General features: G+C 30.5%; 3 protein-coding genes and 1 non-coding gene across 5 annotated transcripts; 3 read left to right on the top strand and 1 right to left on the bottom strand.

Moving 5' to 3' along the window:
* The first annotated feature begins 852 nt into the window (after nucleotides 1-852).
* Nucleotides 853-3,170, top strand: LOC137816560 (F-box family protein). Of its 2 annotated transcripts, none has more exons than XM_068619749.2 (2): nucleotides 853-1,903; nucleotides 2,542-3,170. In XM_068619749.2, the coding sequence occupies exons 1-2, from the start codon at nucleotides 1,097-1,099 to the stop codon at nucleotides 3,031-3,033; spliced, it is 1,299 nt and encodes a 432-aa protein (XP_068475850.1). In that variant the 5' UTR covers nucleotides 853-1,096; the 3' UTR covers nucleotides 3,034-3,170. The 2 variants fall into 2 exon arrangements, with proteins under 2 accessions (XP_068475850.1, XP_090154334.1); XM_090298208.1 differs by having other exon boundaries at nucleotides 882-1,903; nucleotides 2,500-3,165.
* Nucleotides 3,171-4,022: 852 nt separating this feature from the next.
* Nucleotides 4,023-6,066, bottom strand: LOC137816562 (LIM domain-containing protein WLIM1). The gene is made up of 5 exons (XM_090298204.1): nucleotides 5,545-6,066; nucleotides 5,016-5,112; nucleotides 4,887-4,927; nucleotides 4,709-4,798; nucleotides 4,023-4,542 (listed from the first exon to the last, which is right to left on the bottom strand). The coding sequence occupies exons 1-5, from the start codon at nucleotides 5,677-5,679 to the stop codon at nucleotides 4,315-4,317; spliced, it is 591 nt and encodes a 196-aa protein (XP_090154330.1). The 5' UTR covers nucleotides 5,680-6,066; the 3' UTR covers nucleotides 4,023-4,314.
* A 1,059-nt stretch (nucleotides 6,067-7,125) lies between these two features.
* Nucleotides 7,126-7,197, top strand: TRNAP-UGG (transfer RNA proline (anticodon UGG)). The gene has a single exon. It is a non-coding gene; the product is annotated as a tRNA-Pro (tRNA).
* Nucleotides 7,198-13,138: 5,941 nt separating this feature from the next.
* Nucleotides 13,139-14,355, top strand: LOC150029460 (uncharacterized). The gene has a single exon (XM_090298202.1). The coding sequence runs from the start codon at nucleotides 13,323-13,325 to the stop codon at nucleotides 14,100-14,102; it is 780 nt and encodes a 259-aa protein (XP_090154328.1). The 5' UTR covers nucleotides 13,139-13,322; the 3' UTR covers nucleotides 14,103-14,355.
* The last annotated feature ends 2,241 nt before the right edge of the window (nucleotides 14,356-16,596 follow it).

Below are 16,596 nucleotides of genomic sequence, written 5' to 3'. Positions count from 1 at the left end.
GAAAATAATTAAATAATAACCATATTTATACATAAAAAAATAATTAATCAATACTATTTTATAAACTAATTTAAAGATTAAAAAATTATTAGCATTTAGTGTAGTTTTTATTATTAATAAAATATTATAAAATAATTTTTAAATTGTTATCTAAATTAATTATTAGTTTTAATTAGTAACTAAAATATTGATAGATACTAATTTACAAATTATTTTAAATTTTTAATTACTTTTAGATATTAATAATTTTGTAATTAATAAAATAATCTTAAATTTAGTGATTTTCTACTATTAATTACTATTTAACAATTTGCTTGTTGTGATAATTTCTTTCCGTCACAATTTGAAACTTGTCTTCTGTGTATAATCTTGTAGTAATTTGAAATTCAATGAAAATTTAAGTATGAAATTACACTATTTCATATATTACTAATAAACATGTAGAAATGTTAGTTTGGTTTTGTGCATGTGTGAATGAAATAGATAGGAGAAGTTGTAAAGCACTCCCACTATTTTAATTAACATTAATTATATTCTCACAATTTTAATTAACATTAATTATATTTTCATGACTTTAATTAATTTTAATTATATTCTTAAACAAAATCGTGTGACACGTAGAATCGTTGACTAGTCATACAATTAGCAGATAACGTATACTACACAACTTCTTTTTTCAACAATTTGAAAAAATGAATTTTGAATTCCTTATTTACTTTTAATACCTTGTACTCTTTTTGTTTTAATCTTTATATATAAATAAATAAAAAACCAGAAGTTTTAATTTTGACATATTTTTTAATTTGTGTGTAAACTAAAGTGATTATGATATATATTAAAAAGAAAAAAGAAAAAAAAAAGAGGACGAAACGCAGGCATGTTATTGGAGGCGTGACGCTTGTGGTTGTCGTTTTAATGGTACGCACGACACATTCCTGAGAGAAGGTTTCCCTAAGGAATCGTAGTAATGGAGGTTGAAGGAATGATTCCATAGCGTCAAAGAATCTACCAAACACCATATACCTTATATCTCTCTCCACCACTTCACTCTTCCTCTTCAACTCAATTTCATTTATTTCGAAGAAAACACAGGAAAATGGCGAATCCAGAAAACGACGACGTTTCGTCTTCCTTCACCGATTTCCCCGAGGACATTCAGGTCTGCATCCTCTCCTTCCTCGATCCATCGGAAATCGCCACCCTGGCCTGCACCTCCAAGCAATTGGGTTCTCTCTGCGCCCGTGACTCCAAGCTGTGGTTCAGTATGTGCCAGCGCAGGTGGGGTTCCAGGACCCGCATCACCCAATGGGGCAAAGCCAAGGGCACAATCTCCTACAAACACCTCTACAATACCCTCCACCACTGGGAGAATCTCCTCGGCTTCTGGCGCCGCAGCGGATCCGGCAACCCCTCGTTGCTCTTCTTCGAGTGGGGCTCCTCGTTTATCTCAGCTTCTAGGGTTTCCCCTTCCGAATCGCGCGCCTATGGAGTCACCAAAACGCCCTTTCTCTGGATGAGTCTCTCCGAGGAGGGGGATGTCGTTACTTTTCTGGATCCTGATGGAAAACCCGGGGTGGAACGCGGGATTCAGAGCGAATTGGTTGCTGTGGATGTTAGTTTCATGGGGAGGACGCACTTTGTTGTGGAGGAGAAGCAGTTTAGGGGTTCTCTCAGTGATGATTGCGGAGATGAGGTTGTGGAGAGTGGATCGCCCCCGGAAAAACTGATGGCGGAGATTTACCAGCATTTCGCGAACCCGCGGAGTCCCGGCGGGGACCGGTCCCGTAGACAGCGCCGCAGGGAGAAGGAGAGGCTCGCCAGGCGGAAGTGGGAGCCTCAGCATTTTGTCAAGATTGTTAATTGCTCGCCGACACCGGAGAGGCCCTTGCAGGGCCTCTGGAAGGTGGTTCTTTGCTCTCAATTGTTGTTGTTGTTGTTGTTCTCACTTGTGTTGCCACTGGTGGTTTCATATCATTCACGTGATTTGATGATTGATATCATTTACTAGTGTTGGGATTAGTGTACATGGTCTCATCTCACAGTTTATTGAGTCATAATCATCAATCTGTTGAATGTTGAAATGAACAACAGAAATAGTCATGATCAAGATGTTGAAACTGCAATTTCGGCGGTTTTGGGGCTCTCTATAACCGCAATTATGGCCACATTTTTCCGCAATGTCAAGGATTGCGGTGAAAACACAACTTCAACTTAAAACCTTGATTGTTGTAGTTGGAAATTGAGAAGTAGCTAGATGTAGAGAGATGGATCATTTTGATCTTTGTGGTCGCTTAATTAGACAATGTGGATAAGTGTGGATCTGGATTGGATGATCATGTGCATCTATTATTGAATTCATTTCAATATAGAATAGCTGCTGTTTGTCTCTGATGCTTGCATTTTGAGGGACCCGTGGATATGCTCTAAAATTTTCGGTTTTCTTTTAGATCTTATGATGATTTTGAAGATGAGTGATTGACGGTAGAGATTTTCATGTAGCTTTATGATGGTTCATTGGATTTTTTACTATGGTTGTTGCAGGGAATTTGTGGCGATATGAGTCTAGCATTTTACCTTGTTGCATATGATGATATTGGAGGCATTTCCTGCCGGCTGATTGGGGATCCTCCAGAACATTTTTCAGGATATGCCCCAGTTTTCTGGACATCGAATGCTACATTTCTGGAATCTCCCTTTTCTCTTGAGGAAGAATCGTTGTATGCCAGTCGGGTTCATCTTAGACCACTTCAACCGGACAATGAAACTCCTGCGCAGTTCCCTTCGTCGGATGATCAGCAGGTCCAGTTGTCAAAAAATGTGGTAAATAGAATTCTTCACATAAGTTCAAGTTATGATTTATTTGTTCCAAATCTTGCCGGGACAATAAATCCAAGGAGTGCAGAGGGCAGGATTTGGCAGTACCAGAATGGTACTTTTGGATTTGGATTCCTTTGGGATAATTTTGTTGTAGACATGGAACATATTGTACATAATGGCTGTATTGTCGATACTGTTAAATCTTCTACCGATTGATTTTCCCTTCTGTCTGTTCATAGATAAATTATATAGCCAGATGTCACCTAAACTTTGTGGCATAGTGTATTGTTAGCTTCACCTAAACTTTGTGTCATAGTGTGTTGTTTGAATAATAACAATTCTCCTAGACGATATCCTCCTGTCTTGCTTCCCCTCCCTCTCTCATGTTGATGTTCGATCGTTAGTTTCTTCTTTTTGCTATGGTGTAGGCAGAAAGTTTCTTGCAATAGCTATTTAATTTCATGAACATGCCATTCCCACCACTTTACCTCTGACTTCTTTTATTTTGTAGTTGGAACTCAAAAACTTTGTTACGGATCTGCCTGTGAACTAAAGCCTTTTTACTGGTTTTGTTTGGATATTTAGGGATAAGTAAAATGAAATAAAATAAAATTATCATATCGTTGTCTTGATATTTGATAGTAGAATGGAGGAAACTTTTCATTTCATTTGGTGGAAGTGTGCCAATTGTAAGTATTTTAATTAATCCGAATGTTGGCAACTAATTCACATATTGATTCTATTCTCTCCATCGCATCTTTTCTCATCAGTTTAAACAAATTCTGAGGTTTTTGCATTACGTTTATCTGCTCAAATATTTCACTTACAATAACATCAGGACTCCTTTTACATTACTAGATGCAGACTGAAATTAGTATATAAGCAGAACTCTCTAACATGCAATAATAAAATAAAATATTTAGGCTTATTTTATTTTCCTATTGCCCCATACCTTTTATCTAAACTACTGAAACTCATTTGGTTGTTTTCCATTTCTTTGGTTTTAGTGATCTCGAAAGAATGTGGCGTTTCATGAGAATGCTTAATAAGTCTAAAAGTAAAATCTTGTTTTTCAACTGTCGTATATCATACTTGGATTCAGAGGGAGAATTCCTCATTGTTCCATTGAGACGGAATGGAAGTTGGTTGCATTTCTGTGCAATAATTGGACGGGAAGTTGTGTAGATGGATAGTGGAAAACCAAATTTGTGTATTGTAACATGTATATAATATCAATATGAATTTGAAGTCCATGAGAGTTTCAAGAAGTGCAGTAACAAGTACTTCTGAATCACACATTCTGAATCAAACGCCCACAACAACCAAAAACATATGATAAAGATCCACACACTTCAACTAACAAAAAATTGAATGCCATTTTTGTCACGGGTGAGCTTCCCGGACTGCAAGTAACAGTAAAAGATGAGAGACGCAGAAACATATGGTGCACAAATATGGAACTTGAAAAATCAAATTCTGGGATTCAAGAATCTTTCATCATGCCTCCGCAGAAACTTCTTCACCATTGATTTTCCCGTTACTTTCACTCTTCTCATGGTCACCTTCGAGTTGGCTTAAATTTCCCTTCTCCTTGATCAATTGGATATGATGGTGTTTGCAGTAGAGTTTTCCCTCGTGTGCTATGTAATTGGAAGGACTGATAACACACCCTCCATGGCAGCATTTGAAACAACTCTTATGGTAAGGTGTTCCATTCACAGTAACCTACATAATCACAAATATTGTTTCCATAAGCAGAACAAGTAGTTCTGAACTCATTACTCAACATCAAGGTTTTATATTAGACTAGGAAGATGAATTGTTTGCCAATGATAGATGCTTTGGTGGCCTTAACTTGTGTTAGCAGACAAACATTACGATTGATTGTTACCTTCTCAGTGGGATACACCGTTTTCTGACAACCAGCACATTTCTCCCTTGTTCCACCAAACATACTTGAGACTTTGGCTGCTCCAGGTTTCTGATTAAAACATATAAAAGATTAGATAAAGGCTGAAAATCTGGTGTTCTGTTTTGCATTGTAAGTACCTAGACTTAAGATTTCTTACCTCCTCCAAAGTTTTTTCTGGCTTGGCAATTTTTGGTGTCCCTAGTTAAGCAAAAGGAATTGGGGTTGAGTAACTAAGATGAAAAGCACAGTGAGACATTAAATAATTAAATTCTTGATCCCCTGATACCTTCAAAGCTTTTGTCAAGGCTCCCAGTTCTTTTGAACAGTTGATCAAAGTGTGGCCTGCAGTAAAGAACTCCCTCAAAAGAGTTGTAGTTGCTAAGCTGCAGATACATTAATCTGTCAGAAAACTTCCTTTTATGAAAACTGCAATGTGCTATCAGGCCTTAATACACCAAAAGAGAAAGTGGTTCCTATATTATTTGTCAGTCTTCTAAAACATATTATCATTCAATCCTGGCAAGTTTTGAGGCAAAGAAATACAATATTCCTGAGAGGAAAGTGCTTAGTTATAGGAAAGGCAAAGAGTGATGCCACTCATAATTTTCATTCCAGCACATCCCTTTTTATAACCAATTGCAGACATCAGATCCAAAACCAGAAGCCTGAACTAGACTGTTTATATGTTTGGTAACATGTTGATCATCAACCAACATGGATCTGGAAAGCAACTATAAGTTGTTTTTGTGTTGCTTTGAAAACAAACATGCACTATATAATTAACGAGAATGGTCAAGAGGGGCAGAGAAAAAGACCTTGAGGGTTCCTTTGCAGTGATGGCATCTGAAGCAAGCTTTGTGGAACACTCGGTTATCTGCAGTCAACTTATCAACCAGATAAACAGTTTTGTCACAAGCCATACACTTCTGGGTTGTTCCTGCAAATGCCATTATTGCTTTATCTTCTCACCTCACCAACACAAGCTATGATCTCTGCGTGTGTGTTATTAGTATTGGTCTGTCACCAAGAAGAAGAACAGGAGAATGAGGATTGAAGAGGAGACAAGGAAAAAAAGGGAAGAAGCAAGCAGAAAATTGCGGAGACTAAAGCAAACTTCCAAACAATTATAATGTCAGTGACAATCATTTTGATCAAATGTTAAGCACCTAACCACACTTTTCTCTCGTATATTTTAATGTTCCAACACTGTCTTCAACTGTGAATATAAATGCGTAAAAACTAAGAAAAACATTTAAGTCTAACATGTACGTGACATGATTGTCCACTCAACTGTTTAGAAATAACTGTGGTTTTTGTTTTTTACCAAAACCTTATGCATCATTTCTCTAATTGTTGTTAACATCATTAACAAATTTAGCCGAAGCACCTTGGCACATGGACACTCACTTGATGTAAGAGAAAGCTGCACAGCATGAGCCTACCAGCAAGAATTCATTGCCCTTTTGCTTCAAACCCCTCCCAAGTGCTTTCCAATCTGTTTACCAATAATTTTAAATTATCCACCAACATCTTTTTAATATTCCTCTTTCATACTTTCTGATCAAAATATGAATTATACTTACCATCATTATCAACTTCAGTAGGTTTTAAATCTTATTTATGACAAAATGTGTTGTTATTGGTCCTCAGATTATAAATACCAAGTAAGGTCTCTAATTAAGTCCTAAACAAGTGCATTAACAGTTATTAAAGTACCAAAATCCTGAAAATCCAACTGGGTAATTGATGACATAGTAATGTGTATTTGATTAGAAAGGCACTTTGCAATTTGTGGGGACCCATGGCTTCAAAATTGCAGCTGCCAGCACCTTATCATTCAACATCCAGCTGGCTTGCTTTGCTAGCTTTCATTCTAGAATCCAACTTTTCTGAAACAGTAACACATAATTTCTTGAGTTACAAGGATGATGGATGACTTTTCATCACCTTTTGCAAAACACAACCCTAAGGTGACTGCATATGCACCAGAATAGATCCACAAAAAGTAGTGCTTTTCTCATCTTAATATTCACATTTAATTCAATTATGAATCTATGTGGGTGTAAATCTCTTTAAATTTTTGGTGGGGTTAAAATATTTATTTGTACATTTTATCTACATGAATGAACAACCATGAGATTTATTATAGAAAGTTGAGATGTGAGTAAATGTGAGACACTATGAAGATTGACACAAAGGTTGAAAGATGGTTGTGTAGAAGTGTAGATGCTATGGTTATTGAGATCTACCCTCCCACTCCAATTATGGTGACAGCTTGTATTAATCTATTACTTCCCCCACTTCCAAAACAAACTTCACTTTGGAATCTATTAACAAGCTTCATTCATCACTTAAGTTATAGTCTTATTATTTTAAGTGATTAATATTCATATACTGGGCATTTGGTCTAGTGGTATGATTCTCGCTTTGGGTGCGAGAGGTCCCGAGTTCGATTCTCGGAATGCCCCAAATTTTTAGGTTTTTTTTTGTTTTAATTTAGTGAAAGCGATTTTTAATTGTTAATTATTACTTTGTTTAATGCAATTAATAATATAATTAATTGACTAGGAATAGATGTTCTAATGAAATAGGTTAGGTAGAATAATGATTATTTTTGTTTACTCTGTTCTTCCAATTATTTGTTTTTGGAAGACTTTTCACTTCTCAGTTTAAGAAAACCAGGAAAACAGGAACAATGAAGTTCTTGATAATAATTTATATTTTGAAAGAAATATTAATGATTTTGCTTTAATGTTATGGCTGTGTGGTTTGTGAAACCATACGAATATTTTTGTTTGGATAAATATAGTGAAAAAATACATTATTTAAATTATTCTTCCCTGAGTGAAAGGTAAATAGAAAGAAATAAAATTTGTATAAAAACTATTCTTTTAAAATATTGTTATAATAGAATTTGATTAATATTTATTTTAATTACTGTTAAAATCGTTAAATTTTAAAATATAACTTTTACCATTTCAAAGACACGTTGAATTTTAAAATATTGGCTCTTTTTTCTATTTTTCTCACTATACAATAAGGGGTTTTAATATTTTGTCAACGATTTTGTTTTGTGAAGAGTGATTATAATGAGATTAGAGAAAGATCGCCATGTCAAATCCAACGGCTACCTTATTTTATTTTCCAACAATTACCACTCCATTATGTCTATTTAAATAATATTATATTCGATTTTTTTCTTCTATTATAAAAAAATTAAAATTAATAATATACACTTGTGTTCCTTCATGAGATTGTTTCTGGTAACCTGAAGTCATTACATAATATATATTTACCTGTATAATGTCATTATTATTTTTACTATATTTAAATTAAAAAACGGAAATGTATTTTTCCATCTATATTAAAAATATTAAAAGTAACAAATCAATAAAATTTATTGATACATATATATTATTATTTTTTAAATAAAATATATTACAAAACATCTTAAATATAAAAATATTCACTTTATATTATAATTTTGTTTAACAAAATATTATGAATTTCAAAAGATTCTTTATACATCCTAAATGAAAAAAATTATTTCAATGTAAAGTATTTATATTAACAAATAATTCGCTAGAGATTTTATTTAAATATATAATTTATTTAAATAAGGACAACTTTTCAAAATATGAAAAATATCAAAATTTTAAAAGATTATTGTTTGTAAAAGGTTGAAGGGTAAGATAACAAAATAATAAGAAAATCTCTTATTATTAGTGGATAATGATGAGTAGATAGCTTATCACATAAAATATTAATTTTTTTTTTTAGGATCTTAAGTTTTAATATCTTCTTTCAAACCGGGAAACTGTGAATGAGAATCATTTTATAAGTTGAAGATTTTCCTTCCAAACCACAACATCATTTTCAAAGTGTATTATGACGACATTAAACATGATTGATGATATTAAAGATATGTATTGGTAGTTGCACTTAAAATCTACTAATGTTCCATCTTTGTTGATTTCTTAAGTATACAATATGCACATATGAGATCTTATAATGGAATTCGCACATATTTATATACTAAAATTAGATTGATATACACATACTGATGTATTCCTTATAAGGTGGATGAATCTCTTAACTTAAGAGGTGTTTTGAAGAAACCAAAACCCATGAAAGAACACATGAAACTTGTGGAACATTGATAGGTTTAACAAGAACAAGTTGCAAAACAAGAGAAAATGGATTAAGACAAGAGAGACGAAAAAGTGCACCACTTTTGAATGGAGTTCTAAAGGATAAGTGTAAAGAGGATTAGTCACTTGAAGAAGCTCTCTAAGATAAGAGCTTCACACATTTAAAATACTTCAAGTATTCTCACAAAGCAAATTTGTATTAAATATTCAAGTGTAGTTTACATGAGATAGACTTGGAACGAGATATGTGCGGCCAAGATGAAGAACTAATGAGTTTCAAACAACGTAAACACAAGAAAAATGAATTCTTAGTGTGAACACAAACTTATGCATAACATTGTGTCTCAACAATCTCTCAGAAGTCTCAAACCCAAAGAATGCGAGAACGAGGTTTCAATTGAAAAAAAAATTCTAGAAAAAGAATCTTTACAAGTTTATATAAAAACATAAATTCTTTAGTACATCTTTTACCCTTGACATTAATTGTCCCACATATATTCCAACTCAAAGTTTGAATATTTTCCTCATCATAAGAATCATAACACATAAAATGAGTGTCATTGATACATCACATTTTCATTGGTATAGATAATGTGTCATTGTGTATTAGGTTGCCCTTATCTATAACTTTTTCCACAAATTCTTCATAGAATTGGTTACCTTATGAAATTGACTAAGATGATATTTATACATGGTTAGACATTGATTTGTCCTTGTCATTCTAGTAGTATTGACTATCTCCAATATGAATTAGATTTATATTGATTTTTTTCACCTTTCTTAGTGAATCATCTCTCCATAGTTTGTTGTTTTGTTTATGGTATCTAGACTAGTCATTTTCTTCTCATTTTCATGCATGATAATAATCTTATCAGTTCATCTTCTCAATATCAATTGTTGTAATACCACAAGTAAATTCATTATATATATATATATAACTTATCTATTTATTTGTATGGTCCATAATTTTTAGTGACCATTATTATTTTTACTATATAATTCAAAATATTGAGAGTTTATATTTATTTTTATCATATGATTGAAATCTTGGAAGTTGTTTTTGTAAAAACACATATTCTTTCTTTGTAAAACTAAGTAATCTCTCTGGATTTATTGTTTTATTTCATAAATCCGAATAATTAATATTTAATAAAATCTCATCATAGAAGGAAACTCACACGAGGAAAACTCAAAGGCAAAGTCAACATTAAGTAGTAATATATATAATTTTACAATGTATTAATTTTATAAATAGTTATGTTATCTGTAGTTATTTTCAACGGAAAAAATGTTATGTACAGTTATTATACTATTCAATTTATAATTATAATGTTCAATTTTAGTATATGTTTCCTTTTTCCATATGAAAATAAATAAGAGAAAATTACGGAAGTCACCCATGCATAAAAGTCGTATACAAAGATACGAATATAATGTATTTTTAGAATATTATTTTAATTAGAAGTCATGGGATTAATTTTTCATAAAGTTTAAAACACTAAAATGAATCTTATTTCTCTCCTAACAAATCTTCTTATGAACATAACGTTAATCAGTAGCAAATTCAGATCATATTATTTATAAAATGTACACATAAACATCGATGTATATTTCCTAATAACTTTGAACAGTGGGGTTAGAATATTTTAATTTTAGATAAGATCTGAAGCAACAGTTCATTGACTAAAATATAAATAATATATATAATGCTTAATAGATGCAAGCAAATTTTTTACAAATTATCATAATTCAAAAAAATTATTAAATAAAAATTAGTTTTAGATAAAAAAAAAATTAATTTCATAATAACTAAATTAGATACTAGTTTAAAAACTAAAAAACCTATTAATATCCACTACAAGACAAAAAATAATTAGTTGGTAACAAAAAATTTTGGTTGCTAATTAAATACCAATTCAGAAGTCATTTAACAATAAACTAATTTAGAAACCAACAAATTTTTAGTATCTAAAATGGTTTCTAATTTAGTCACTATAGCAACTAATTATTTTTTGTCTCTAAAAATTAGTTTCTATTTCATAATTTTCTTGTAGTGATCTAAATTAATTTTTATTAATAATAAAAAATAATTTTTGAATTTGTGTCTAACTAATTATCAACATCTTAACTATTAACTTTAGAATTTAAATAATTAGTAGTTAAATTTTTTATAATTAATTAATACTAATTTAAAAATTATTTATCAATTAATTTAGATATAACTTTTTAATATTTAATTTAATTAATATAATAATTAATTATTAATTTTTAAAATTAATTTTTATTTATTATTTTAATGGTGAAGTGCCACTACTTCTTGGTGAGTGGTGACAATATACTTGCCTAGAATTTTCAGTAAACAGAACCTAATATAATAAAGATGATGAATTGAATGGAAGAAGTTGACATCAACAACAATAAAATATATTTATATATATATATATATATATAATATAATATATATCTGTATATCTATAGATAGATAAATAATATCACATGACATGTACGTCATGTCTGCTATCACTAATAAATAAAATGCTATCACTAATTAATAAATAAATAAAAGGGAGAAAAATTCCGTGAAAAACAAATTAGGGTGATGAGTTGAGATGTGTTAAATAAAAATAATTAATCAATTTGAATGATATCTAAATCACCAAGTCAACCCAACTAAACGTGGAGAATTAACTAATACCACACAACAATATCATAATAATATATATAAAACTATCTTCTTCTTTTTTCCACTGTGTTAGATCTGTGGTTCAGGATTTCATATGTAATGTTATAAAAACTTGTTGTTTCGTTTCTTAGTCTAACACTACAAAATGTTAAATAAAAATTATTTTTAAAGAAAAAAAACTTTATATTAATTAAATTAAATATTATTTTAAAAAATAAAATAATTATTAATATCTAAAATAATTCTTATTATTAATAAAATTTATAAATTTAGTTTCTAAATGAATATCTAATTAGCTGTTTATAGATATTTTAGTTATCAACTATTTTATATTTTAAAGTTTACAACTAAAATCTTACATCTAATTAGATACAAATTTATAAATTTTATTAATAATAAAAACTATTTTAAATAATAATAATTTTGTAAATTTCTATAAGAATATCTAATTTAATTAATATAATATTAATTATTTTTTATTTTTAAAACAATTTTTATTTAATGATTATTTTGTAGCGTAAAGTAATGTTATTATAAATGAGTAGAAAAAATTAAAAGTAGACAAAGAAAATGGAACATTAAACTTCTAAGAGTAAGATTTTGAAAATGAAATCATTATAGAAAATGTCTCATACCAAAAAAATTATTCCATTCTAAACACAAATAAATATAAACCAACATTGTGGAATGAGGTATACATTTTTTAACATATTATTGTTCTACTAAAATATATACATACTTAAAATTTAGGTTATTTGTCTCAAAACTAGTTCAAAGACATGTTTGGAAGTTGATAGTAAAAAACAGTTAAGTCAACTTATTAAACTGGTGTTAAGAAAAGTTACAATTAAATAACTGGATAATATAAAATGACAGAGATAAATGTGTTGATATAATATTTATATAAAATTTAATTTATTAATATTAACACGGTCTGAGTATTTCATATTTCAGTATAATATACCAATAATTTTAATTACATTTTTCACTTTTGGTAATTATTTTTTCTATTGTTTATCATACTATTTCTCTTACATTATATCTTAAAATATATTAAAAAAATAAAATAAAGTAAAAATAATTTTCTTTTAGATGGATATTGTATTTTTGTCATATTAAATGGTTAAAGAATAGTACAATAAAAATTGTAATATCAATATATTAAAGCTTCATAAGATGATCATACAATAAATATTACAAAAATTATATAATGGATAAAGTAAATATAGTGTAATATAAAAACATTTAAAAAAACTTGTTCTTATCATTATATCACACACACAACCACAGTGTTTTTAGTTGACAACTACATTTATTGTCACTATTAAATAATTTTGGACTTTATATTCAAACCTAGTTCCTTCTAGAATTAGTTATGAATCGATATAAAATATTAGCAAAATATTAGAACTTGTTTCACCAGACAAAAGACTAATTCCATACCCTTCTCCCCAAGAAATTAACATGTTCTTCATCAAATTTATATTATTTCTTAGCTCACTTCCTACGCCATCTATTCCTATAAATTCATATTATATAAATTGTTTGTTTCTTCTCTTTAGTCAAAATCATTAATACCCCAAAGAAGCTTCTTCAATTAAGATCATTGTAAAAGTTTTGAGGTCTTTGTTTATGACTCAGAGGCTAAGCTTTGTTCTAGTCTTCTCTTTCTTTCTGTTTAAACCCATTATCTAAGCAACCATACACATTTGCAGAATTCTTCAAACCAAATCTTCTCCTCTTCTAACACCATATTTCCATGCATACGTTGAACCCTTTTGTTTGTGGCACTTTCCACAACGAATATGATGATGATCCATGTCTTGCAAGTCCTGTTTCTAGCCCCAGAAAATATAAGAGAAAATATAGCAGAAACAACCCTTATTCGAGTCGTGGTCTAGACAAGTTTTCTGAGCTTTTGGCTGATCTTGATGAGAAGAGGCAGAAGATTTATTCACAGATGAACCCTCATGAGATCTCTTTCGTTCGCTTTGTGTACTCCAGCACTGATGATATTGTTCCTGTGGTGGTCAAGGTGAAGAAAAACAACAAGGATCACAAACACCAGAGCCAAGAACTCAAAGGGGTGAGAGCAAGATCAGTAATAACTGATACTGAAGAAAGAAACCAACCCAAGATAGAAAAAAATCACAGAGAGAACTTTTCTTGGGATCTGGAGAAGCCTCACTTCTATTTGCCATTGGTTATGGTGTTGATTTTGCTGCTCTTGGTTGTGTTTGGAAGATCTGCTACAACTCTTTATACAAGTGTTTTGTGGTATGTGATCTCCACTGTGAAGAAGAAGGATTATGTTAGAGAATTGAGTGAAAAGAAGATTGTGATGAGCAATGCAAGGGTGAAGAAAAAGGAGTATGTGAGAGGGTGGAGTGAGAAGAAGATGGTGGTGAATGAAGGGAGTAAGAAGAAAGATTATGTTAGAGGGTGGAGTGAAAAAAAGATACTCACTCATTGCTCACTTTCTCCAAAAACTGGTGATGATTCTGAGGCTTTCAAGAACAAGGTTCAAGCTTTCTGTTAATCAATTTTTTTTTTTCTTTTGTTTTCCATTGTTGAAGTGGCATTAGAGGTTCTTTTGTGTAGTGTGAATACATGTTGCCATGTTTTCCTTAGAAACTGGTTGAAAATTCAATTCTTCGGTTACACTTTGAGTGTAAATTATGGTGGAAATTATGAATTAGGGTTGTTGACAATCCAACCCATGTGTATTTGCTGCACATCGTTTTTAAAATTTGAAAATCAAGTGATGAGAAATGGTCAAAATTGGAGAAGATCTACTGTTCTGTACATTTTGGATCAGCCTAAGTTGGCCTCACATTCAAACGAGAATAAACTAAATGAATACATTTTTCCAAAAATATTTAAAGAGAAAAGCAAATAGACATGTTTTGATGCCCTCATTCATTCTTTAACACGTGGCATTATTTTACACATCATTTTATTTATTTATTTACTTTTAATAATTAATTATTATACACAAGGATCTAATTGTAATTTGATTTGAATTACTAACAAGAAGAGAAATTAAAGTTATTTTGAACTCACAAATGAACGAGGAAGCTAGCTAGCCAATTACGACGTCATCTGCAAGTTTACAATGGCGTCGTGAACAACTTTAATTGTAAACTTGCAGATGACGTTTCAAGACTATCCAAGTCAAAACTAACTTTCCGATACTGTTTTTGGATAGTCTTGAAGTCGAATGTTTATCTCATTTAGGTTACACAACGAGACATGTTTCTCTCATTTGAACTAGTTACTTACACAACCATCAACTCTAATAATTTAGAATTGAAAAAAAATTGTTTCAAAATTTGAACTTTCTTTTAAGAATTTGGGTTTCAAACTCAACTATTATATTTTGAAATTTGTGTTTAATATGATTTTTTTGACTCCATTATCTAGCTCCCGTTTACCTTTGCAATTCTGTGAACTACATAAATACCTAATTTTTCAACAATGTGTCTTTACCTCCGTAGCAAATAACAAATGAGTGTTGTTCTTAAGTGAGTATTATTTTTAAGTGGGTATTTTTCAAAGTCTTATATTAATTAATATGAAGAAGAAAATCATTATAGAAAAGAGAAGTTGATTTAACTATATACATTAATAATTTTATAGGTGTAATGGGACATGAATCATTAAGGATTTACAATTTTCCTCTTATAAAAATAGAATATTGAGTAATAAAATATTTTATCGATTATTTGTGATATAGACATTGAACTATCTAACCATATTAAGTTTAATTTTTTTTGTTTGATTTTACTTGGATGTGTTTCCTTTTTAAGACATTGTTTGTTATTCTCTTGCAAACATTAGGTATTTTCCTTCAACTTAGGTATGTTGGGAGAGGAAGGTAAGGGTGGGAAAGGAAAGTGACAATATTTTTTTTGGTAAGAGTTGTCATTATATGATTTAAAACTGCACCAAATGTTAACACAGGACCATCAACATTGTTTTAAAGACATTTATAATCTGTGTAAAGACATTAAATGTATGAAAAGACTTCTTTTGTCACTACCATACTTTCATTTGACAATTATTTATAATAATATAATAATATTTTTAATTAAAAAATAAAATGTATATATTATTAAAATATTAATTTATTAAATTGTCAAAAGGGTATTTTTATGTTTGCGATGTTAAAGTATCATTGCTCTAATGGTATAGGATCGATATATAAGTGAGTATCAGATGTGATAAATATAAACAAGCAAGATTTGTATAGTTTCTTTTATATTGATTCTTTTAACAACTTAAACCTATGTAAAATCATGTTGTAAAATATGTTTTTTCCCTAAATGTTATAATGATTTTAAAGTCTGATATTTATTGTTAAAGAATATACAATTTTAAAGACTACAATGAAATTACTCTCAAAAGTTTAGGAATCACTTAAGGAATCATTACTCCAAAATACTATACATAGTATAGAATTTTATATAGAAGTTTGATAAGTTCGAGATCACCCACATACTTTGAAACAAAATAATTAAGCTAACATTTTGTCTAAATTCGCCAGTACCAAAAAAGTCGGACAACTTCAACCTGGATGACTTCAACGTCAACTTCTTACTCAATGACACGCTCCCTACCGATGAAAAAGAAGCCAAAAAGTTAAGGAGGCAAGCCTCACATTATGTCATACACAACAACGAGCTCTTTAGAAGAGGACTCTCCTCTCCCCTGCTTAAATGCTTGGACGACAACCAGACGATATATGTTTTAGTCGAGATCCATCGAGAAATATGTGGGATCCATTCAAGAACCAAAAACATGGCTTCAAGAATACTAAGGATAGGATATTATTGGATCACACTCAAGAAATATTGTCAAACCTTTACAAAGAAATGTGTAGAATACCAAAAGTACGGACCATTACATACATTACCTCCCAAAGAATTACACGCAATGGCATCTCCATGGTCATCCACAACTTCGAGTGTAGATGTACTCGGACCTTTCCCTCTTTCAAAAGGCCAAGTCAAATTTCTTATAGTAGTCATTGA

This window comes from Phaseolus vulgaris, chromosome 1 (assembly GCF_051622355.1).
Source record: "Phaseolus vulgaris cultivar YP4 chromosome 1, ASM5162235v1, whole genome shotgun sequence".
NCBI classification, from domain to species: domain Eukaryota; kingdom Viridiplantae; phylum Streptophyta; class Magnoliopsida; order Fabales; family Fabaceae; genus Phaseolus; species Phaseolus vulgaris.
This window is presented reverse-complemented; position numbering and strand designations above follow the sequence as displayed.